Here is a 22,131-nt window from a genome sequence, read left to right as displayed (position 1 = left end):
CAGAGCCAAAGGGAGGCACTCGCTGTGTGTTTTATGGCAGGAACATTTCTAATCTCCTTCCCATTAATTTTCACTGACAAACTTGCTCCAGGTGTTAGTTGACTGACATCTTCTATATATAGCTGACAGTCTATTTTGATTCTGTACATAAATCCATAGCTCCTGTAGGCATTCAGTCAACCCTTCACTCTCCCAGTTTTGTGTGTGCATTGCTGGTATGTGCAATATTTAAGCTATTTTGCTCTATTCTTTGTTGTTCTATTGTGGAGGGGTTTTATCAAATGCACTGATCATTTTTTTTCCCTGCAAGTATTTATGCTGGCGTCAGCTAAACAGAAATTGATGGGCTGAGGTTAAAGGGATGTAGAAAGCTAGCCAGCACTATTTGTAAACATGCAACGCGAACCAATTTCCTATCGCAGCTATGATTTTATGAGGTATATTTTCCGAAAGTTCACTACTTAGTAATCTTGATGCACATATTTCACTTGCTGCATGTTGGATTTTTCCAGGTGTTTGGCATGGCAGCTTCAAGCAGAATGAGTGGGAAATTTATAGCCAGTGTAGGGGAGGGTCCAGTGAAGGCTGAGATGCTTGTGCTTTGTTTGCACCAAGGTCATGCTCGTGCCAGTATTGATAACTTGATCCAGGATCCTTTGGCAGGTTGACTAACTCGTGTCTGTACAGTGCTGCCAAAGCCTTCATCTCAAGCTATGATGTGGCATTGCCTCAACTGAGAGGCCATATATCAGGAATTCCTAAAATCAGAGATTGATTGCAACAAATATGAATAGCTGGCACTTCTCGGTGGAGAAATAGCTTAATTCGTTACTACGTACCCCTGGACTGAGACTCCTTTGTAAGTTTCTTCATTTGCCTTCAGTGTTTTGCATTGGGACATTCCTCTAAATGAGGAATCAATATTAAGACTAGATTTGTTTTACCAGCTCAGCTCTCTATTTAAAAAAAACTAGTCATCCAATTGCCTTAATGGTACACTTTATCCACTTCACCAACACCGCTAGTTTTATCAAGTGGCAGGACACTAGCAATGTTCACCCCAAAAATGCATAGTGACACACTGTATATCCTGTGAAGCACTTTAAGACTTAATGACACAATTAAGTGTGATATCAAATGGAAGAATTACTATTACATTTATACACAAGTTTTACCACCAAGTAAACTGGTATGTACAAATAAATTAGGCTGGTTTGTGTGCATCAGTCTATAATAATAATCTTTGCATTTGATATAGGGCCTTATGTCATTGAGACGTCTCAAAGCGCTTCACAGAATATACTGTAAAGTGGATTAACTGTATTTTGTGAGTGAAATGCTATGTTTAATTTTATCCTCCTTCCACATTTATGGACCCAGAAAGGGTGAGGGGAAGCAGAAAGGATCCGGGAAACCTGAATTTTTTTTTTTTTAAAATGGAAATGAACACAGATAAATCAGCTATATGCATTTCAGATTTCTGGCATTGCAAGCTCTGTTTTCTCTCTCCTCCACATAACTTTATTTTTTTAAAAGAGATGTACTGGGATTTAGAAAGTACAGTACCCTGATCTGCAGTCCTGTAGATTAAGCAACTGGAGTCTCAAAGCTGTCTGTCACTTGTCATATTTAGGTGAATTTCAGCAGTTTGTAGTTTGGCTGAAAGATTGCGCAGTAGCAAGATTGCATTCATAACAATAAAAATCCTTGCATCTGATAGTGTTTTTTCACGCCCTTTCAAAGCACCACGCAGGATTTTTATTGTGAAGGTGTATTTGTAGATAATTGCAGCAACCAATTTGTCCACAGCAATGTCTCACAAACAGCCATGAAGTGAATGAACAATTTTATCTGGAGGATTGTTGTTTGAGATTGCATTGCTTCTCAGGAGGAGTAGAAGCTGATCTTGTGCACACACAAACTTTGTGAACTGCACATCTTACCTGCCCATCATAAAGCGATGCATGAAGTGGTAACGATTATGGAGCTCATTAACAGAGCATTGATATTCCCTTTGGGAGCGGCCATGGTTCACCATGATTTACATTGTGTTCTCCAACATGTACAAACAGTACAACAAAAGCATCCCTGTCCTAATCAGCCTGGAGTGTTAGAGGCAAGGGAAGTACCCTGAAATTCAGATGAAAAAATTCATCCAACAGTGTTGAATTTTGCATCATCTATTAAAGCATGATACTAGGATTTGTTCTTTTAAACTTGGTTTGTTTTTTAAAAAAAAGTTGTTGGAGATTCCAAACCATTTATGGAAAAACATGTCCACTGCTTCACCAGAGTTTGGCTTTGCTGCCGTGTGCAGATTATTGTTTAGACTGACCTGTCTGCACGTCTTGGAGATGAGCACAGAGTTAAGGATAATGTAGATGAGCCTCTTGATAACGCAGTTAACTGCTGGATAAGAACAAAATATGATGTCCTGTCTTAAGTCAAACCAAGCTGTTTTACACAAAGAACAAGGGATGATTGTTCTGTTCCCCACTGAACCCCTATGTGCACTTGGGAACAGGTAGCTCGAGTAACATTTGTAGAGACCTAGGACAGGACGTAGTATCTGATTTATTGGAAAATTTTACATGTCAGAGAAAGAGATGAAGATGAGGCAAATAACCCTTTACAACAGGACAGGAACGAACGTATCTGCCTGGTTTTGCCTAAATTGGTAATTCCTTGCAGTCACACTTTTTTTGTTCTTATTGCAGGTATACAACATGTTTCAGCATCACAGCTTGGGAATCAAAATCAATATTAGAGTCACAAAACTAGTTCTGCTTCACAATCGTCCGGTAAGTTTATGTGTTTTTGTTTTTTAAAAAAATAGATTTTAGCTATTTCCCATAGGCGAGGGGGTGGAGAGAAAAGAGAGCAATAGACTGACCAGAGTAAAAAAGAAGTTGGTTGATCTTAAGTTTATGTTTCTGGCTTTAAATTGAACCTGACTCAATTGTTTAAGCTTGGGCTTTTTTAAAACTGTTGTTTTGTTGAGCAACCAGGGAACTGTGGATCATTCCTCATGCAATTTTAGAAGCAGAAAGTTACTTTCCTGGAACATCCCTTTCAAATGAACTTTGTGTAGTTTTTGTATTTTTGTTCACCTCCCTTTCATAATAAGTTCTTTTCATTAAACAAAAAATGTTTTCTTTTATCTTTCAGGAAAAACTGTTGATTGGACACCATGGTGAAAGATCACTGCAAAGCTTTTGCCATTGGCAGCACAGAGAGTTTGGAGGAGCTAAATATCTGGGGAACAACCAGGTGCCTGGTGGAAAAGATGACACGCCAGCTGTTGACGCTGCTGTATTTGTTACCAGGTATTTCATTGTTCTCCAGCTAGCTGAACGTTTTAGCATGACATTTCCAAAGGCTGCTTCAAACTTGGGTCAAGAAAAACACTCTAAAAACATTTAAAATGTCTGTAATGTCTGACTCACCAGGGTTTGTTTTGTGGCAATCTGCCACTTACTACTTGTATTCTTTTCAGATGTAGAATAGTTCATCTTGTGATGGTCTTTATGAGTGCAATCTTGAGTTGTATTTGACTCTACACATGTATTCATCGGTTGAAAGTTAAAGAATAGGCTGCTGCTTTTGGCAGTTATACAATTGAGCACAATTCCTCCCTCCACCACCCCCCCCACACACACACACGCACACCGCCTTCACAGCAGAAGGTCCAACAATAACACTGTTAGACATTGTAAAGCTGCACTGTGAGTGGTATCAGGTGGAGTGGAGATAGGCTGGCACCAAGTTCAGCATCTAAATAATGATTCCACAATGACTCAGCTCAGACTATGTGCACTGAGCCAATTTGATTGTAACAATAAATCATCCAACCCAGCACATATGGCACCCTCTGCAGAGGCCTGACCTTCCTCATGGTCTTAAGAAGTTTTGGAAAGTTCTAAACTTTGGTCTTCATTTTGAAGCTGGTTTTCCGCAGGTCTTTTTAAGTAGCTTCCAAATCAAGACGTGAATTTCAAGAATTTTCCCAAATCTTGCATGTTACAATTTTAAGACTGTAAATCAATCAAACCTAAGCTAAAAGTCAAATATTTCTAAGAGGTACAAGGAAAGGAGCGAGGACTAGGAGTCCTAGGTTAGAGTACTGGAGGAAGTAAATGGGGCGACATAAAGTAGATTGCAAATAGTAGCAACTGGGATCACAGAATTGTTTTTGCAATGTTAGTAGTGGTTTATTAGGTGTTTTAATCAATGTTATGAAGGAATATTGGGTAAGATCAAGAAGGTCAGGCTCTGCTAAATAGACTCTTCACATTTCTTTTTCCTAAATCAAGACTAGTCAATTCCAGATACCATTTTAGCTCTACAGAGCAGAGTGTATGTGAGTGTAGAATATCTGCAATGGTACCAGTTCAGATGAGATGCACCTTAATACCTTCAAGAATGAAACTCTAAAAAGTATCTGCTAAAGCTTTGCATACTTAAACGTTGGAGCTATACCTAATGATCTGAAATTATAGATCAGTCAGCCTAATGCTTGTAGTGGGGAAAGTGCATATGGGATGATATCAATGTTCATCTCAAGAACACAGATGTTGTAAAGGATTGGTCAACAGGGATATAAAAGCAATTGGTCATGCCCCATCAGTCTACTGGAATTCTTTTAAGCAAGTGACTGAACTATTGAATGAGGATTACCTAGTGGGTAAAATGTGCTTGGACTTATTAAAAGCACTGAAAAAGTTCCACATGTGAAACTTTTCAAAGGTTAAATTTGGTGGAAATATTAATTTGAACAGCTGGATTGAAAGATGTCATAACAAGCAAAAAGTGGTGAATAGAAAAAGCTGGGGGGTGAGGAGGGAGACAGCCCCTTTCACAGAGGTAGCCCCTTTATGTCTTCCCATGTTGGGTGCTAGTACTTACCTAGGGAGTTGATGATAATCTCATCTCTGGTCATTGGCAGTCTTAACCACTCTTAAATTGAAGTGCATGTGAGATAACTCACTTAGATTTTACCCTTCATTTCCTTGGGATAACAGTTTGATCTCTCTTCTGGCATCTCTTCCAGTGACTGCCATTTGACTGCGTGGGTTGTGATCTGAATCATTCCATGGTGCAGTGCTGCCCAATGCACCAATTTTACATAACCATTGACTGTTGATTTGTTTTAGAACTACCTGTAATAAGTCAGGCTAATCCTGTCAGTATCTGCAGTAGTTCTAGTTTTAGCAATTGCTCTTGATAGTTATTTTTTAAATTCTGGAATACAGACACTCTATTTTAGTGCAGACCTTAAGTGCACCGTTAAGTGAATTATGAACACCCCATGTTGCTGGTTACAAAGTAAACTGGAAAATATTGGGAATGTCTCACCACTTAGTTTAAATTTTACTTCATTTAAACTTTTTTTTAAAAAAAACTTTAGCCGCGTTCCATTTTCTGAGCATAAAAGCGGTTATTCAAGGGCCAGTTGAAAAAAGAACACACAGTCTAACCCTGTCTCAGGTGTACATAGAACTCAGTTCAAATGAATGCATGTGAGCCAGTTCTTGGAAACTACACCCAAGAATTTTGAAAATTTGAAAGGCAAGCAAGGCAACTGTTGAAAAATAACTATTGTATTGTAACAGCTGTATGGAAAACCACTGGTGATATCAAAGTTTGTTTGACTTGGAAGGCAGTGGTGAAGTTTATGCCAAGACTGGCATCTGTTCTACAAAGAACTCTCAATGGGTTACTTTGCCAAACCCATTTTAGAAGGAGGCGTATCGCTGACTGTAGCAATATCGTATATAATATCCATTGCCCATACATTACAACTGGCATTTATATAGAGCCTTTCACATAACATCAACACTTGAGAAATACAGTGGTGGACATTGAGCTGGGAATTGGAGATCTAAAGATAATGACCAAAGGACACAATCAAAGAGGTACTTGGGCATGTAGCGAATGCCAAATGCAGAGCACGGAGCAGTGTTTTAGCATAACTAGAGTAGTGCCAACCAAGTCACTTAATCAACCTTCCACTATTGTGAACAGCTTGCATCGATTTTAGATGCTGGAGTTTTTAATCTCATTCAGGCCGTCTCGGAAGTCATGTCCTTCCTGTCACACGACTGACACAAATCACTTGACTGTGAGCTAAGACGGGACCAGATTTGACAGCTACAGCTTGAACTTTCTGCTGAAGGCTGTGAGACTCTGCAGAATCGATTAAATTCATGGGATGCAATCAAACCTCCGAGCAAAGATATCGGAACAAATCCTTTTCCTTGGCATTTGAGTGCTCACGACCCAGACTCAAAATAGGATTTCAAGAAGTAGTTTCTTTTGGGAAGTTCAGAATCTTCTTGAAGCATTTGTTTTTTTTCCTGTGATGGTACATGTTTATGCATTATTTTTTGGATGATCTAGTATTAGAGTTGTAATTCTGATGATTGATTTCTGCGTAAATATTAACATTCTTTTTTTTAAAATCGCAAATATGGTCTAATGGCTAAATATGGTATATTTGCCTCAATCAGCAACAAACTGTTGAACAGAAAGCCCCTGAAATATTGCATATTAAATTGGCAAATTTAACACTAGGTCTAAAGATTGAGTAAATGTATATTTTTAAAAAATTAGGATATGATTTATTTCACCATAATAGTATTCATTATCCTCGCAAAATGCTAAAATCCTGTCTCCTGTCTTACCCAGACGCTATTTCAAGGAATAGAAATGCTGGTACAAAGCCTGAGCTATTATTTGGTTAGTTGCAAAGTCTTGTCTCTATAAAAACATGTGTATCATTTTGTTATTACACTACAGATGCATGGCAAAACTCATGGATTTATTTACGTTCCATCGATGTAACAAAGTTTCAAATAGGAACCAGACACAAGTTCTATCAACTGAAAGGATTCAGCGTTATTAGATTTTAAATTTAATGAATCTAAGGAACCTTGTGAGAAGTTGGGTAGATCCAGTGAACTGTTAATAATAATAATAATAATCCTTGCATTTGATATAGTACTTTTCACGTCTCTAGACGTCCCAAACCGCTTCACAGAATATACTGTAAAGTGAATTGACGTATATTTGTGGGCGAACGCGGCAGCCAATTGCGCACAGCAATGTCCCACAAACAGTCATGGATTGAAAATGACCAATTTATTATTGTTTTGTTTTTTTGGAGGGATTATTATTAGGCGTGTGGAGTAAGGAAACTTGCCCAAGGTTTCGCCCTGCCTGGAATTGAACTCGGGTCTCTCACTTGCACAGCGAGTGCTCTAACCACAAAGCTACAGGACTCCACGATGGTCTATTTCTTCCTGAAATGTTGCCTTGAAGATACATAGATATATAGACATAGAAGCAGGAATAGGCTACTTAGTCCCTCGAGCCAGTTCCAACATTTTATAAGATCATGGCTCACCTATACCTCATGTCCAGTTACCTGCACTTGCCCCATATTCCTTAAAGTTGTGTGAAATCAAATGATTCACAGAGGAAAGCTTTCCTTCACTGCACTCGCTTCCATTGAGTCAAAGGTTGATCCATTTGATTTGAAGTTGGTGCCAGCCTCTTGATGCTTCTTGCTCTCAATGTTCTGCTCCCATAAAGGCCCACTGCAAGGTCTAATTGTTCCAGTAGTCAATCTTTCCAAACTTGGATTTGAAATGCATGGAAAATTGGTTTATTGACATTGGCTCATCAATACTGCACTTGGTAATTTATGCACACGATCAAGAATGCCTCGTTGGTGGGTTGTATTTTTCTGTATTTAAGACTAGTAAATTGATTAGCTCATTTTCATCCAATCCACATGCTCGTCCAAAGCAAGGATTTTTTAAATGTTTGAGTCAACACTTGACATCCGTGATTAGCTTCATGCAAACCATATGTTACGGTGTGCTTTGGAGGGTCGACTAGACTAGCCTTTTCTTACCCCAACTTTTCCTACTTTCCATTTGTTGCTGTATAGCTTGGAGTACAAAAAGCTATCCAGGGATTATTTTAATAAAATGATTTATTTTACCAGTAGACTGTCATTGAAATGTAATCGCCTGATCTGAGATTCATCAGTTTTTGTCAATTGACAAAACACAGTCTTAAATATTATGGAAAGTTTAAATGTTCCATTCATCTCAGTGTAAGCCTGGCTCTGACAAGAGAACTTACATACTGTTGTATTGTTTGGACAGCTGTTACAACTGGAACATTTCATTCATTTTCACATTATTGAATGATCCTTGGCTCTGGTTCCTGATTTAAGAATAAAGTATACTGGTAATTTCATTTTCTAGTCATGTTATACACTACAACCTCAACTAAGTACAAGAATGTTGTTCAGCAGCTGATGTATAGATTTATATTCTGATGTGAGAAGCTTTGTATATATCAATTCTGTAAATGCTGCACTATTTAACCTGCCTTTAGTTTCTAGATATGAAGGTAACATACCCCAGCAAATGATTTTTAATGATTTTATTTTAGCTTAAGGTCCTTCTTGAGACCACTGAAGTATCTTCAATTAGATACGTAGGAACCTGGTTGTTAGTCAATTGGCAGATCACTTTTCTGGGGGTAATAATTCCTTCAAAAAAATAAAGCAATAAATCAGTCACTCAATCCATGTCTTTGTAGGACACTGCTGTGCCCATTGGCTGTCCTGTTTTGCCCACAAAATATGCAGTCAATTCACTTTACAGTGTATTCTGTGAAGTGCTTTGAGATATCTAAAGATGTGATAAGTCTCTATATCAAATGTAAGGTTTATTAACTGTCGTGTATTTACACAATATTTCACGCGAAGATTTTTTATGTCAAATGATTTTTTGAATTTTTTTCTTTGATTTATTTTTTGTGTTGATCCAATGACGATTTTACCAAGAGTTTAAATTGATGCACAAATGCTGCAGAGTTGACATTTCGCTGTTTAAGGAGGAAAAATCTAGTGGAAGCAAAAAGAGGATAAGATGATGTGGATCTCAGTTAGATCAAAGAGTGAAAGGGTGAAAACTAAACTTCTTGGGAAACCCTTATTTTATATAGCTCTTTTTCATTCCATCAATATTTGAAAGTGCTTTGTAGGATGTACTGTGAAGTATAGTGACTATTTGCAGGCAAACGTTTGCACAGTTTAGCAGTGATAGAGATGTGAGGGAGAAGAGAGGTGTAGGAAAGGGGAATAGGAGGGATGTGAACTCATATGGAGTACAAAAACCAATATGGACTGGTTGCGCTGAATGAACTGTTTCCATGTCTATCGCTTTCTGTAACTGTGACAGTCATCCCTTGTTCCTAGGCTTTTGTGTTAGTGACTGAGTCGTCTTGTCTCGAGAAGATCATGGGGGAGCAGACAGACAGGTTTGCTTGCAATGTCCATGTTTGTGGATCAGATACAGCAGGAATGCAGACTGAGGAATTCAACTCAAACCTCAATTCTGCAAACACCTGTTAACAGTGGTTAGAATAACTTCAGTTCAGTTAAACTGTTGGCAGCTCATTTCCACATGTACTAAAAGGTTCATGTGATCCTCAAAAAGTATTTTAGTGACAAGTTGCAGGCAGTGATATTGGCTTCTTATCCATCTATTATCTACTAGTTGAAGTTGCCGGTTATCCGTCTATTTTATTAGTTCACAGGTTCATGCAACGCCTGGTCTTCGTTTGTGTTGTACATACATTACGCCTTGATTTGTTTTCAGCAAATGTCAAGGTATTTCAGCACCAGCTGTGCCTGAGTATAGGACTAAAAATGGTTTCCTAAGTGAAGAACAACAAAGGAACACAGTCGGGAGCCTGAAGTGTAGAGAACTCGTGTAAAGGTTGAATTTCTGTGAACATTTCATAGTGTCCCTGCTGTTCTTGTTAATTAGCTTCATACAGATGAGCAACAATCATACTGTGAGCTGTAGTTTCGGCCTGGTGAGATACCACAGAATAATCTCAATCCTTTAGTGACTTTAAAATACTTTTTGGTATGACCTTAAACCTGAATATCTAGAAATAGTGTATTAAAACTGGCCAGTGATTTCAAACTGAGATATTAATTAGGGTCAACATTGAACATTGCGTTCCTTATGTTAACCAAGCAAGATTAAAATGGGTTTTGAAATGCCTTTTTCCTCCACCCACACACATCATACACACTACACAGAGCTTCCAGGGTCATCAGGAGTTGAGTTTGAGTAATCCATTCACCCAGGGATGTAACTACTCCATCAAACAGGCTGGCAAATCACCAAAGATACCTTGGAGTACTGTGGACCTGCCTGACCTGAAAACTTGATCATCAAGCCCATTGTAGGTCTACTATCTCTCTTTAATGTCTGTGCTAGTTTGACGTTGCCTTATTTAACTCCTCCAAAAAAACTTCTATGTTGCTGAGACAGAAGGTGCTGGGTGTGGAGGAGGAATGTTATCTGTGGAAAGGAAGTTAATGTTGCAAAATGGTGCAGAGGTGGATGACTTTTCCCCAATGGATGCCTTTAGCTTGATTACCTTTTGGGGGTTGAGGGCACGTACATGAAACCCATTCCTCCCAGGAGATGAAATGGGTGGAATAAAATGCGTGAGGAAGGATTGGGTGTAATGAGCCATTTACTGTAGAGTTCATGTTAAATTAATTGTGTACCAAAGGAAACCCTATCCCTGGTAAATAATTGTGTACAATAGGCAAATTATGATAATTATATTAAGATTAGGAACAGCACAGGATTAAAATCCTCAAAATATCCAATAGTAAAAATGACTTGCCTAATACAAACTGATTAGAAAAACAACCTCCGTAAGATTGTGGAATGACAAGCGAGATTCATCTGAATATAATTTGGATTCCCTGTTGATGCACTAGGGAACAACTGTGGTTAGTTGCTTGACATGTGCTGCTGGCAACAGGTCAGGCTCCAAACCAATTTTAGTGAAACCTCTTGAGTTTTTTTTTATGTTATTAAAAAAAGTACCAGTATCTCGTTCAAGTAAGCGAGCCATGTTTGGGGAAAGTAAGCAAACTCACAGAGTTGCTTTAAACATGACTGTCAAAAGGGCCAAGAAGACTGTTCAGCGCTTTGAGGCTCTGATTCACATTGAGATTTCCAGCCTGAACACAAGAACCGTCCCAAAGTTCATTCACTTTTGATTAATTATTGTAAACCAGCTCATGAGAAAATTGATCTGAGCTTGTGCCTTCAATACGTTTTAAAAATTTATATATATATATATATATACACATAAACACACACACACACAAATACAAAGATAAAATGGGTTTCGATTTATCTGACTGGCATGTGAGTTTAAGATGAGCCTGAGGCAGTGGAGTGTTTTGTGTATTTAAGGTTTTCTGTGAATAAAGGTGATTTGTAACAGCACTGAGTCGTGTGCGTCACGGGGCTTTCTCTTGGGAGCACCTCCGCTGTGAAGGGCAGCCTGCCATGAACTGATGGTTTGGCTGCTGAGGTGACTGGAAACCATTTTGCTGCCTGCCAATGTACTCCCAAAAGTGGCTGCCAACATTTTCCTCGGTGTCTTAAATACACGCTTGTCTTCAACTCTAGTTGTGGAGCAGCACGTATTGAAATCCGTAGTGACTGTTTAATATGTTTATTTTCGACATTACATGCTTCGTCAATGCACAACTTGTGAATATCTCCCCCCACCCCTTAGGGGGTTGAGTTCCTTTGGGTCCTTGCTGGCTCCAGGGTAACGCGTCTGACAAAAAGGAGAATGGAGCCAAGTCACAGTGATCCAATACCTGGGCCAGGCAGGTTTATAATACTCCAAGACCTTGTTGATGTCTCATGTGGAAGCAGTCAATGGAACCTGTGATTCCTCTTACTTGGCTCCTGATAACTCTATAAGCCAAAGCCATGAGGTTTTTGCCATTTTAAAATACCTAAATGCTTTATGACCTGGCTACATTGCTATTTGCTCTGTTTCCAATTTCAGAATTGTATAAAGCCCTTCAAACCAAGTTATGGATCTGCATTATAAATAGGGACACCAACACCAGTTCTCCTTTTTCTTGATTGGAAAAAGATTTTCATTTGTTGTTTCCTGTTTCTTTTCCAGCTGTATTGTGTTTTCTGTTCTAAAATCAGCAGCTGTGAAGGTAGGGGGGTAGGTTAAGAGGAGAAGCTAGCTTGATGGGGGGAGAAGCTAAGTGAGTGTCTTTCTAGTTGGTTTAATAACCTAAAACAAACCTTTTCGGAACTTTGACAGGCCATTTTCTGAGTTGTGACTGAATTGGTCTGCGCTATCTTCACGCCTCAGCACAATAGAATGAATCAATGCCAAAACTACCTCCTTAATGTACTTTTTGACAGGCAACTACAATGTGATTGACTTCCAAGGATTGCGCAGAACATTTAATGCTGTGATTTTTAGCATTAATTTGAGCAATTGTTGTATTAAAGAACTCCTCCATTTTAACATGGGGCCACAAACATCTGACTGACGCCAATTATTACATTAAAAGTGAAATGACCTCTCTGCTCTGCATTTTGCATTTATTTATTCAGTCATGTACAAAATGGTACTGGATGAGAGTTGTTCAAGTGTCTTTTAAAGCTCATTGCCCAAGAGATTGAATAGTATTTATGGTTAGAAATTGCTCAAACTTGCAAATTTCAGTTTGTTTCAGTTATGTTCCTATCCCAAATGTATAACTAACCCTTGGTCCACACTGCAAATATAAACTAAGACTTTGCATGCCAGAGGTTGAAGATTCAGTTGAGTTCTGTTCTCTATTTAATAAATGCTGTCATAATACAGTTGGGATATTTATTAATACAGTAGTTCTTTGAGGGAGGCTCAGGAAAGAGCAACAGCCTTACCTTGTGAGATTCATATTTGTTGACTCTTGGGGGTAAAAAATGTGTTTCATACCCGATTTGATCTGATTTTGCATTTTTCATCCCCTTGTTTTCTGGGAGCTGCAAGGATTTGCAGTTTTATTGTTTTTATTATGTGTTAAAAGGTAAGATATGATAAACCCAGGAATTGACTGATTGTGACAACGTATTACACTACTGGTGAAATTGGAGTGTGCAGTAAGACTGGGGGGGAAAAGGGAATTGAAGGAGAATGAATCCATTTGTGCGATGTGGGAGTTCCATACTGGGCTCCAGATCTTGTTTAACAAATCTAATTTCCTTTTCAATCTATAAACGTTTCCTCAATACCCCCTGTTATGCAGATTATTTTATCAGTTTAAGAAATGTTGATTATTTTCAGTAACTGTTATTCAAATTTTCAAAAAAAAAATTATATACAGTACGTTTGGAGAAGAAAAGAAAGCTGTACAAAAAATCCAATCAAAAATCTACAGTATACAGTGAAGTAACTTTAAGATAGTATTGTAATTTTGAGTTCGGACATCATTAGTTTATGGGGATATGTCGAGGATGATGTAGGCATCGAGGTTCAAGCTGATTGGGTTCAAACGATGATAGTTATCCAAGATTGTTTGCATTGATCTGCCATGATATTACCCCTTCCCAAATCATTGCAGCAATCATTCAATTTAGCAATTGTTGAAATAAGGTAAATAGAGTCCAGTTCCATAATGCTTGGCTGACGCCAGTGCCAACAACACAACTTTAATATCGTCTGGCAGCCTTTCCGGAGAGCTGAAATGAGCTAGTAGGCATAAGGGAGATTTCAGTTATGTAAATGAATATTCCGTTACCTTGGAGATGGAGTCAAGTAACTTGGGCCATGGAGGAAGATTTGGGATCGTTGCCAAAAAAGCAGGACCGAGCACATCTTATGCTTGTGTTTGGGGCAATGTCCTGAGTAAGGTGTTCTGTCAATGAATGACAGCTGTGGATTCCTATTCTGTGTAGGAGAAAATATACTCTATACACAATAAAACAGTTCCTTCTCTCCCCCCACACTCCCACCAACCCCCAACCCCATCAGTTTATTTAATCCTTCTCCCATCTCTCCAAGCGAGTCTGGCTGGCTTGATACAAGTGAGAGGTGGATGGAAGGAATACCTTGCATTTTGTTGGCAGAATTGAGTTAATTTCTCTTGAGTTCTGGCAGGCTTGCAGTGGATTTGTCAATCAAAGCTATTTACTACCATTGCATGTTTCACAAACTTTATATTTCATGGAATATTCTGCAGTTCGGTACAGTTATTCATGCATCTTGTTAACTCTTAAAATAACATTACCCAATTTCAGTCATATTTTGCTACAAGTAATCACCTTTTAGCACAAAGTAAGTGCGTTTCTTTTTTTTCCTGACACTTGTAGTGGCCAAAACTGCATGCAACCATGCCAATAGTGAGCAATATGCACAATGTCCTGTGCAACATCAGCATTTGTTTATGGCCCTATATATTTTTCTATTTGCATTTTTAAATGACCTTCTCCACTTTTAAAGGCTAATATATCTGTATTCATAACTCTCTCTCTACTCCTCCGCTTTAAGAATTTAAATTTCTCCCAAATTGTACCTCATATTTCTCTAAACTGAAATCCTGTCATTGGATTTATCCACTGGATATATAGAGACCATTTTCTTCCTCCTCCTGCCATGACAACCAGCTCCAATTAACTGTGGAATCAGGAATGTTTATCAAAGTTCATATGCATTATGCTTTACCCTGTGGGGCTCAAGAACCACTTAATATTATAGTAAGTTGGTTCTGAGGTGTCAGGATTATATCTTAGATATTTAAAATGCTGACAGCAATTGAATGAGGTAGATCTAAATACCCTAATTGCTTTGACTGCAGCCAGACCTGTAAGGCTTCGGTTTAAAACATTAAAAAGCCTCAATCAACATGAGAGGTTAGAAGAATTTTTGTGCAACAAAATTTATATCAAGTAACTCTTTCAAATTGAACTGGCAAGATGACTATTTGAAGGACAGGTGGCAGAGCAGACTGAGTTGAATAAAGTACATTGTGAAACGCAATGACTTCTGTACAGAGGAGGGGAGAAAGAATGTCTGGTGGAAAGGTGATCAGATTTGAATGGTGAAGATGTGGGGTTGATTATTATAATAATAATAATAAATGATAATAATCCTTGCATTTGATATAGGGCCTTATCACGTCTTCAAGGCACTAAAACGTTTCGCAGAATATAGTGTAAAGTAAATTGACTGTATATTTTGTGGGCGAAATGCACAACATGATTGAATCTTATGCAGGATTGGGGTTTCAATTGGCTGCATTAATCAAATGGACTTTTCATATTGCCATACGCTTGTGTTTCTACGCAAATAATAATTTGTTCAATTTATAAATGTTCTGATTGAACTCTCTTTTTTTTAAAAAAAAATGGCATGGTCCTTTTTCAAAACTTTTCAGAGTGACTTGTTTTTATTTTTTTTCAAAAAACGTTTTCTATTGTGTCCTGATGTTATCAGGTCTTCTACATTGTAGAGTAACCTTCTCTTCCCATTGATTTACAGGACTGACTTCTGTGTGCACAAAAATGAGCCGTGTGATACTGTGGGTGAGTAAAAGTTTCCTTGAAAGGCAAAGTTAATTTCCTTATATATAAGTTTCATTATTAAGTATAAGTTTCGCCCACAAAATACACTTTAAAGTATATTCTGTGAAGCGCTTTGAGACGTCTTGAAGACGCGATAATGTGCTGTATCAAATGCAAGGATTATTGTCTAACTGATAGGATATCAAATCAATGAACATTGCTGCAATATTAAATATTTTTTCTAAAGAAGTCTATACATTTTCAAAATGTGTATTCTTTGTGCAGTTTAAGATTTTAATAGTTTTTCTGCATTCCTTCACGTATGTTTAGCCCAGGAAACCTAGTGTATTTAGCTCATTTAATACCATTCTGGACAGAAGTTTTAATAGCACACTGGGTATTAATTGAGAATGTGAACCTTTTAATGTGTTTCAGGCTTAACACATGCCATAAGGAACATAAAAAGGACCTCTTTATTCATTGATCTGATATTTCATCTGGATTGATATTGTTGACTTTAAAGAATAACTTGTACTTATTTCTTAAAACAGTTGTATTCAAATTAGGGACCAGATGATATGTATATTTGTTATCCGGTTCTTTCACATTGCCTTAGTTTGAGTTGAACACATTATTTTGTTCTATATAATATTTCACTGATTAATGCATATACCAATTGTAACAAAGTAAAACTTATATTTATTTAAAATGGTTTGAGTGCATTTCTAGGCCCTGAAGTGCATCTCACATACATGTGCATTACATATGATTGTCCATCTCTGAATCTTTTTGGGTCTTAACTTGAACACTCTCCCCAATGCACAATGTTCAGCACACTTTAATGAATGTTAGTCAAAAGGTCTTCATGCAAGATACTGTATATATGATTTCCCACCCCCATCCCTTAGAGAAAGCTTTGCCTACTGGAGGGATTAGCAGACTAAGTTGCCAGTAAAGGTAATTGTATTTGCTTTTGCTGAATAGGTTGGGGATTTCCTATGCTGCAGGCAGTGGAGGGAGGCAATGTTCTAGATAAAGGAGATTTGGGAATTACTTGTGGGTAGCGCATGTGTTGCTTCATGGATATAGGGGCCGGAAGTGATCTTTGACTGTTGCATTGTTTGGTGTCTTGTATCCCAAAGATTTACAGAAGAGCAATCAGTCAGAGTTCTTTGAGTTATTTTGTGGTCATTCAGTTATGCACGTAAAGCCAGTGCCGGTCCTGTGATGAATAGTGACAGGTGTAACACACTGAGCGGTGTGCCTATAACTACGCAAAGAGGTGAAGGTTGTCATTCATTCTTTCCCAGTAAGTTATCACAAAACCTGGAAATGACTGAAGTTGGAAGCTCACTTGCCTAATTTTGCTATGCTAAGGAATGAATTGCAGTGACATTTTCAAATTAGTAGTATATACTCTTCATAGTTCACACTACAGACCTCATTCGAAACTTCATGTCAGCCTGGCTCGGCGGCACTCCCACCTCTGGGTCAGAATGTTGTGTTTCAAGCCCACGTCGGAACTTTGAAATTCTATACAGCGCACTCTGTATAATTGCATGGAGTCAGGACCAGATGTTTTATTACTGGCGTTACCTTGCTGTCACTCTCTGTGTTGCCACTACTCTCATAATAGGCTTGAAAACGCGAAGTGGACTGTAATGTAGGCCGATATCCAACGTAGCGCTAGGAGCGTGCTGCATTATTAGAAATGACATTTTTGAATGAAATGTTCAATTGAGGTCCTGCTTGCCTATTCAGGTAGATGTTAAAGGTTCCCATGGCATTATTCAAAAGAGAAGGGAGTTTCTCCTGATGCCCTGGTCAATTGTACTCCAAGTAAAATTGGTCATTCATTTCACAGGTATGGTGCATTGCATTATTACAAATTAGCTGCTGTGTTTCCTACTAACTAGTCACAAATTTTACAGTGTACCCTGTGCACTTTGAAATGCCCTCCTGATGTGAAAGGGGCCATATCAAATGCAAGGATTTCACTTTAAAAGTTGTTTTAAAATATTGAAGTATTAATAATAATCCTTGCATTTGATATAGCGTCTTATCACATCTTTGAGATGTCTTAAAGCGCTTCACAGAATATACAGTAAATTAATTTATTTTGTGGCCGAAATACGGCAGTCAATTGCAAACAGTAGTGTCCCACAAACAGTTGTGGATTGAAGTGACCAATTTATTTTTAAACAAATTATTACTCCTGGAAAAGCGATCTAACAATGGACTAACAACTGGGTTCCTACTTACTGCTAGGTAAAGAGAGGTGTGTGGAGTAAGGAAACTTGTGCAACATTTCGCCCTGCGGGGAATCAAACTCAGGTTTCTTGCTTGCGAGGCGAGTCCTCTAACCACTGAGCTACAGGACTCCACATGAAGTTGGTAGATCCAAAATGCAAGTTGAATAAGAAGCTATTACATTTTGATAAACTTAAAAAATTATAATGTAGAAAGTGAATTATTAAAAGGTATCTATTAAAGAATAAGGAAAGGTTTCAAAGTTTATATGGTAAAAATTGATCTTCTGAAACTCTTCAGAAGAGTTTCAAAAGATTGTGAACTGGAAAATCGAACACTGTTTCTTAATTATTCCCTAAAGGCTGTTTGGTATATTATGTCCTTCAAGTTTCTCCCTCCCTTCCAAATCTGAAGGTAGCACAAAGATTACATGATTGGTTTCAATGATAAAGACTCTTCAGTCCATGTAATATTATCCCACCCCGCTTTCCTCCCATGACAGCATCAAGCTGCTTTTTAAATGAATCCAGTGTCCTGGCCTCAACTACCCTTCCTGGCAAATTGTTCCAGTCATTAATTACCCTCTGAGTAAAGAATTCTAAACCAGTAATGTCTGAATGCAGAAGTGTCCATTTCAGTCTGCAGCAGATTGAATTATAGACTGTACGAAGACATACTTGCAGAGCAAACAGCGTAAACGTGAAATGCCCTATGATTACAGAGTTGATTACAAAAGTTTTTTCCCTTTAGAACATGTATGAAAAGGTTACACTATTTTTACAACCTGCGGGGCTGTTCGTAATACCCCTCCCCAGGAGAAACTAAAATTGAAAACTGGAAGCAAACAAAGCTTAATTATGAATTAGAAACAGAAATGGCATTTATTGCAACACAACTCTCTATAAAGTGTGATTATATTGTATGCACGAGCTGTAATTGTTTTGCAAATGGCCAGTTGTAATAAATTTCTGAGAATAGGATCTGCAAGTGAAACAAACATAGTGGAACAGGCACAGTCTGAAGGGTACTAGGAAGGCAATTCAGTCTAAAATAACTTTATAAACTTAGAATGTCTTTAATAAATTGAAACTTTTGTTGCTACTTTTGTTAATCTCATCTCTGTGAGGAGGTGACTGCCTGTTTCAAATTAATTTATTAAGGGCACCATTTCCATAACTCTTGACTCTTTTTACTAAGGAATCTTGTGATGAAATACAGTACTAGAAATCTGAGTCTATTATGATAATGTGGACCAAAGTGATATTTTTTCTGGAGTGTAATGTGGAGGACAGAACATGAGAATGTCATGTAGAAAGTGAGCTATCGTGCTCGGTTACACAGGATAAGGTTAGAGTGATGGTCAGTGGTTTCACTCACCTTTGAGAGTTGGAGAATCATTTTGCAGAACTTTTCCTTGAGAGATCAAGTGCAGGACATGACAAGACAACACATATCTTATTGGAGATATATATTCAGCATTGTAAGGATTTTTAAAAATCTGCCAAATACTTTAGATACTCGTTTCTTTACTATACTTCACAAGATTTCAAGAGACAATAAGAGAATAGAAATTGCCATTAGGCATGTCTGGATTTTTAAAAAAAAATGAATAGCTCTAAATTGGCTTAATAACTCACCATAATTTAATACAGACTCCATGTTTTTCAAGGTTCAGTCTGTTAGATGATCTGCTGGCAGCAGGAGCATGTGGATCTAATATTGTTTCTGTTATTCAAAAACTGATCAGTTTTGACTTCCGAAATGTAATCTCGTTTTTCTTCTGCTTGACTGGCAGAACCTCCGTTGCTATCGAACTGCTTCTCGTGTTATTGGAGGAGCTTGTGTCCTTGTTAAACTGAATCAATTATTAATAATACAGTGACCAAAAAAAATTACCGTGATATGGTGGGGTGGGGGGAGGGAGAGAAAGAGGGGAAAGTGATCTGTCCTCAATCATTTTAAGGGATTTCACTATGTTTCCTTCAACTTCCTCCAAAGAACCATCTGTAATATATCATGAGAGCACATATTCATATATCCCAGTTATTACTGGAGGGGAAGGGAAGGTTCGGTGTTCTTATTATAATGCCAGCATTTTAAATGCTGATTTTTTTATGTGAAGCTGCTGAATGATTGCAATGTAGAAATAGGGGAAAGGTCCCAATGGAGCAATTCCAGTAAGCTCCTTTAATTTCTCTTTGCATAGACATTTGTGACATCAATTTTGGTGAGGCAATCATTTTGACATAAGCTTCCCACCTCAATTGATACAAGCATGTGATAACTTCAGCTATTAAGCAGTTTGTCACTTATTTGTCATGCTTACCACATGATAGAGCTGAATGTAGGCATTGAGTAAATAATAATAATAATCCTTGCATTTGATACAGCGCCTTATCACATCTTCAAGACATCCCAAACAGAATATAACAGAATATACTGTAAAGTGAAGTGACTGTATTTTGTGGGTGAAACCTGGCAGCCAATTGTACACACCAGTGTCTCACAAACAGTCATGGAGTGAGTGACTAAATTATTACTTTTTTTGAAGGGATTACTACCTTATTACGGTTGTCGTGATATCGAGTTACATGTATTTCAGTAGTTAGCGCCTGCAGTTACTGGCTCAATCGTTCATTTAAATCTATGTGTGTTTATGCCCTTTTGAAGAATTAATGTGTTCAGGGCTAAATTACATTTTATGCTCATGAACAAAACTGCACAATTACTTTTGCATTAGTTCGATCAGAGATGGGGAAGTGAAGTGAGCAGCTCCTTGAGTTTTGTTTGCATTAAGAACACTTTTAAATTCCAATTTAATATCTGAATATCTGTTATTACATCTCAGTGCCTGGAGCTTGCGTGTGAAAGATTTTTTTTTGATCAAGTTGTCAAGAAGCCCTTCATTCGATACGCTCTCATCCTTACAGAATATTAACCTTACTGTCTTTCCAAAGCAGCATCTTAAATGAGTCCAGTGTCCTTGTTTCATTCGTCCTTCCTGGTCATCTCTATCTGTCGTTGGTTAACCTCTGTGTAAATAAATTAGTTCCTGGTATCTCCCCTGTAATTGCCCTTCACATACCTGACCTGCGTATCCCTAACTATCCAGCACCTTGGGGTGCCCTCCTGATGTGAAAGTCGCTATACAAATGTAAATTTGTTATTGTTTGTTGTTGACCTGGGTCCTTTTGTCCTACATTTTCATTCCATTTAATCTCTTGTCAAATTCCCATGGGGAAGACATTTGAATGTCTTCAAGAATCACCTGTTGAACCAATGTGACATCGTGCTTTTGAAGTCCAAATAGAACGGGTTTGTCAGTGGTTTGGAGCACTGAAACAGTGTGTTTACATGCACATGTGTGTGCATCATTAAATAATAGCCTTGACTGTATTTACATTTTGACTTAAACAACACAAGGAATGCACTTGCTCTGTTTACATTAGATATTTATATGGTTACATCAGAAGTACGCACCAGAATGGCAAAATCCCTCTAACCTCTATTTACCAAAGCAATTATGATCCATGAGTGCAAAATAACAGATAATTGGCCATTTAAAGTTCAGATCCCCATAAATAATCACAATTAAAAATTCAGGAAGATTGGGGAGGGAGGAGGGGAACTGTCATTGAACAGAATTTTCAATTAAATATTCCAGAATATGGCTGAAAGAGATTACTTCTTGCACTTGGTCATTATGTCAGGAAGAGAAGCTGACTTGCAGAGCCATTTTGTGTTCCCCAAGGCCACAGAAACCTTTAAAAGCCAGGATAAATATGACCTAATCCTTATTCCTGATCTGCCGCCAGCTACAGATAAATATATAATGTGCACTACCACATGATTCCTAACACTTAACTATACAGCTATCAAGCCAAGTGAACAAACTTGACAAGGTCTCCAAAGTCGAACTTGGCAGGGTCGGGCTGGGGTGCCACTCCAGTTCTTGTGTTCCTTCCTCATGTCTTACTCCTGCCATTTCCACTTTGAGTGACTGGTGTTTATGTTGGTTCAGTGCAAGAAAGTTGTTGCCCTTTTTAGTGGTCTGATTTGGTGTAGAGCTGCCCTGACCATTTGTTTTTCATATTTCATCTCACACAATGTGATGCTAAGCTAAAGGATCACTTAATATTACAGAAAAATACTACTCTGATGTTTGAACATCGCCCACAAAACACACAGTCCACCCTGATCTCCAATCTGAGTGAAAGCACTCGAAAGAGCAGACTTTCAGCTGCCTGCAGTAGAAAGGGTTAATTTGGGGTCTTGCTTCATAGGCAATCTGACAGCTCAGTTGTTTAAACTTCAGCATGCTACAAGAGGTCATCTAGATTGTTTAAATGTGTAAAATACACCGTTGCTGCACTTTACAGTAAATCGTGTGGAACGCTTTGAAACATCCACCCAACCTGAAAGATGCTATATCAAATAGAAGAATTATTGTTATGGG

At 38.1% G+C, this 22,131-nt stretch overlaps 1 protein-coding gene across 1 annotated transcript in view; it reads left to right on the top strand.

Moving 5' to 3' along the window:
- adamts17 (ADAM metallopeptidase with thrombospondin type 1 motif, 17) overlaps positions 1–22,131 on the top strand; it is a 115,823-nt gene that overhangs the window by 11,598 nt on the left and 82,094 nt on the right. Inside the window, exons 5-7 of the mRNA XM_042344091.1 lie at positions 2,718–2,801; positions 3,169–3,326; positions 15,403–15,446. Coding sequence (XP_042200025.1) covers positions 2,718–2,801; positions 3,169–3,326; positions 15,403–15,446 — 286 coding nt within the window. The remainder of the gene's footprint in view (positions 1–2,717; positions 2,802–3,168; positions 3,327–15,402; positions 15,447–22,131) is intronic.

The sequence above is a fragment of the Callorhinchus milii genome, unplaced genomic scaffold, assembly GCF_018977255.1.
Source record: "Callorhinchus milii isolate IMCB2004 unplaced genomic scaffold, IMCB_Cmil_1.0 Scaffold26, whole genome shotgun sequence".
Taxonomy (NCBI): domain Eukaryota; kingdom Metazoa; phylum Chordata; class Chondrichthyes; order Chimaeriformes; family Callorhinchidae; genus Callorhinchus; species Callorhinchus milii.
The sequence above is the reverse complement of the archived record's forward strand: the minus strand, read 5'-3'. Positions and strand labels throughout refer to the sequence as shown.